Source organism: Apteryx rowi, unplaced genomic scaffold (genome assembly GCF_003343035.1).
Source record: "Apteryx rowi isolate R43461 unplaced genomic scaffold, aptRow1 scaffold_1810, whole genome shotgun sequence".
Lineage (NCBI taxonomy): Eukaryota > Metazoa > Chordata > Aves > Apterygiformes > Apterygidae > Apteryx > Apteryx rowi.
The window spans coordinates 9,004-10,227 of record NW_020448098.1 but is presented as its reverse complement, the minus strand read 5'-3'; the positions used below and the strand labels follow the sequence as shown (position 1 = coordinate 10,227).

Genomic DNA, 1,224 nt, shown 5'->3' with positions numbered 1-1,224 from the left:
CCCAGGACTTCTTGGGATCCCCCAGGACCCCTGGGACCCCCCCAGGACCCTCGCCCTGTACCCAGGACCTCTTGGGATCCCCCAGGACCCCCGGGACCCCCCCAGGACCCCCTGTCCCGTACCCAGGACGCGCTCGCCCAGCCCGCCGAGCTCCAAGTAGGCGTTCTGGAAAGCCTCCTTCATCTCCTCGTCCAGGGGCTGCTCCTTGCCCTGCAGCAGGATGGTGGAGCAGCGGTCCAGGATGCGCTCCGGGGCCCCCTTCATCACCAGCAGGTACCGGTTGTCGTTGGGGTCCTCGGTCTCGTGGATGGAGAGCTGCGGGGAAAGCAGGGGGGGGGTCAGGCCCAGGGTGCCCCGATCCACCCCCCCCCCGTCCCATCTCCATCACGGGATTTTCCAGGCCGGTGCCCCCYGGGAATCCTGTCCTGCCAGCGCGGTGCAGGGGATTAGCGTGACAGGCTGGGACCATGGCAGGACCCGGCCCCCCGGCATGGGGGCCTGAGGGGCCCAGTAGGCACTGAAGGGACACCGGGGCTGGGGACCACCACAGGGTGCTGAGGGACCTGCAGGTGTGGGGAGACCCAGAGGGTCSAGGGTCTTGGGGGACCCTGCAGGTTTGGGAAGACCCAGAGGGTCTTGGGGGGAGCCACGAGGTCTTGGGGTACCCTACAGATACGGGGGGACCCAGAGGGTCTTGGGGGACTTGTGGTGGCCGCAAGGGCTTGAGGGACCCAGAGGGTCTTGGGGACCCTGCAGGTTTGGGGAGACCCAGAGGGTCCAGGGTTTGGGGAGAACTATGAGGTCTTGGGGTACCCTATAGGTAGGGGGGGGACCCAGAAGGGCTTGGGGGACTTGTGGTGGCCATGAGGGCTTGGGGGACCCTGCAGGCTTGGGGGGACCCAGAGGGTCTTGGGGGGTCATGAGGACTTTGGGGGGGACCTTGCAGGTTTGGGGGCTCCCCCCCGTACCTGGTACTTGTTGGTGGAGTTAAAGGGGATCTCGGCCACTTTCTTGTTCCTCTCCCTCATGACCTTGACGGAGCCGGACGAGAGCTCGATGCACTTGAGCAGCGCCGACTCCGAGGCGTCCCCGGCCACATCGCGCTGAGGGAGGGGGACACGGTGAGGAGTGGGGCGACCCCACGGCCCCCCCAAACCCTGTCCACACCCCAGGGACCTTCCAGAGACCCCCAGACTCTTCCCATGCACTAGGGACCCTCCAGAG

General features: G+C 67.1%; 1 protein-coding gene across 1 annotated transcript in view; it reads right to left on the bottom strand.

The window, feature by feature from the left end:
* LOC112963983 (sodium/potassium-transporting ATPase subunit alpha-3-like) overlaps positions 1-1,224 on the bottom strand; it is a gene marked incomplete at both ends in the record, with an annotated part of 11,498 nt that overhangs the window by 4,371 nt on the left and 5,903 nt on the right. The window contains 2 exons of the mRNA XM_026061524.1: positions 41-315; positions 969-1,157. Of these exons, the coding sequence (XP_025917309.1) occupies positions 41-315; positions 969-1,157 (464 nt within the window). The remainder of the gene's footprint in view (positions 1-40; positions 316-968; positions 1,158-1,224) is intronic.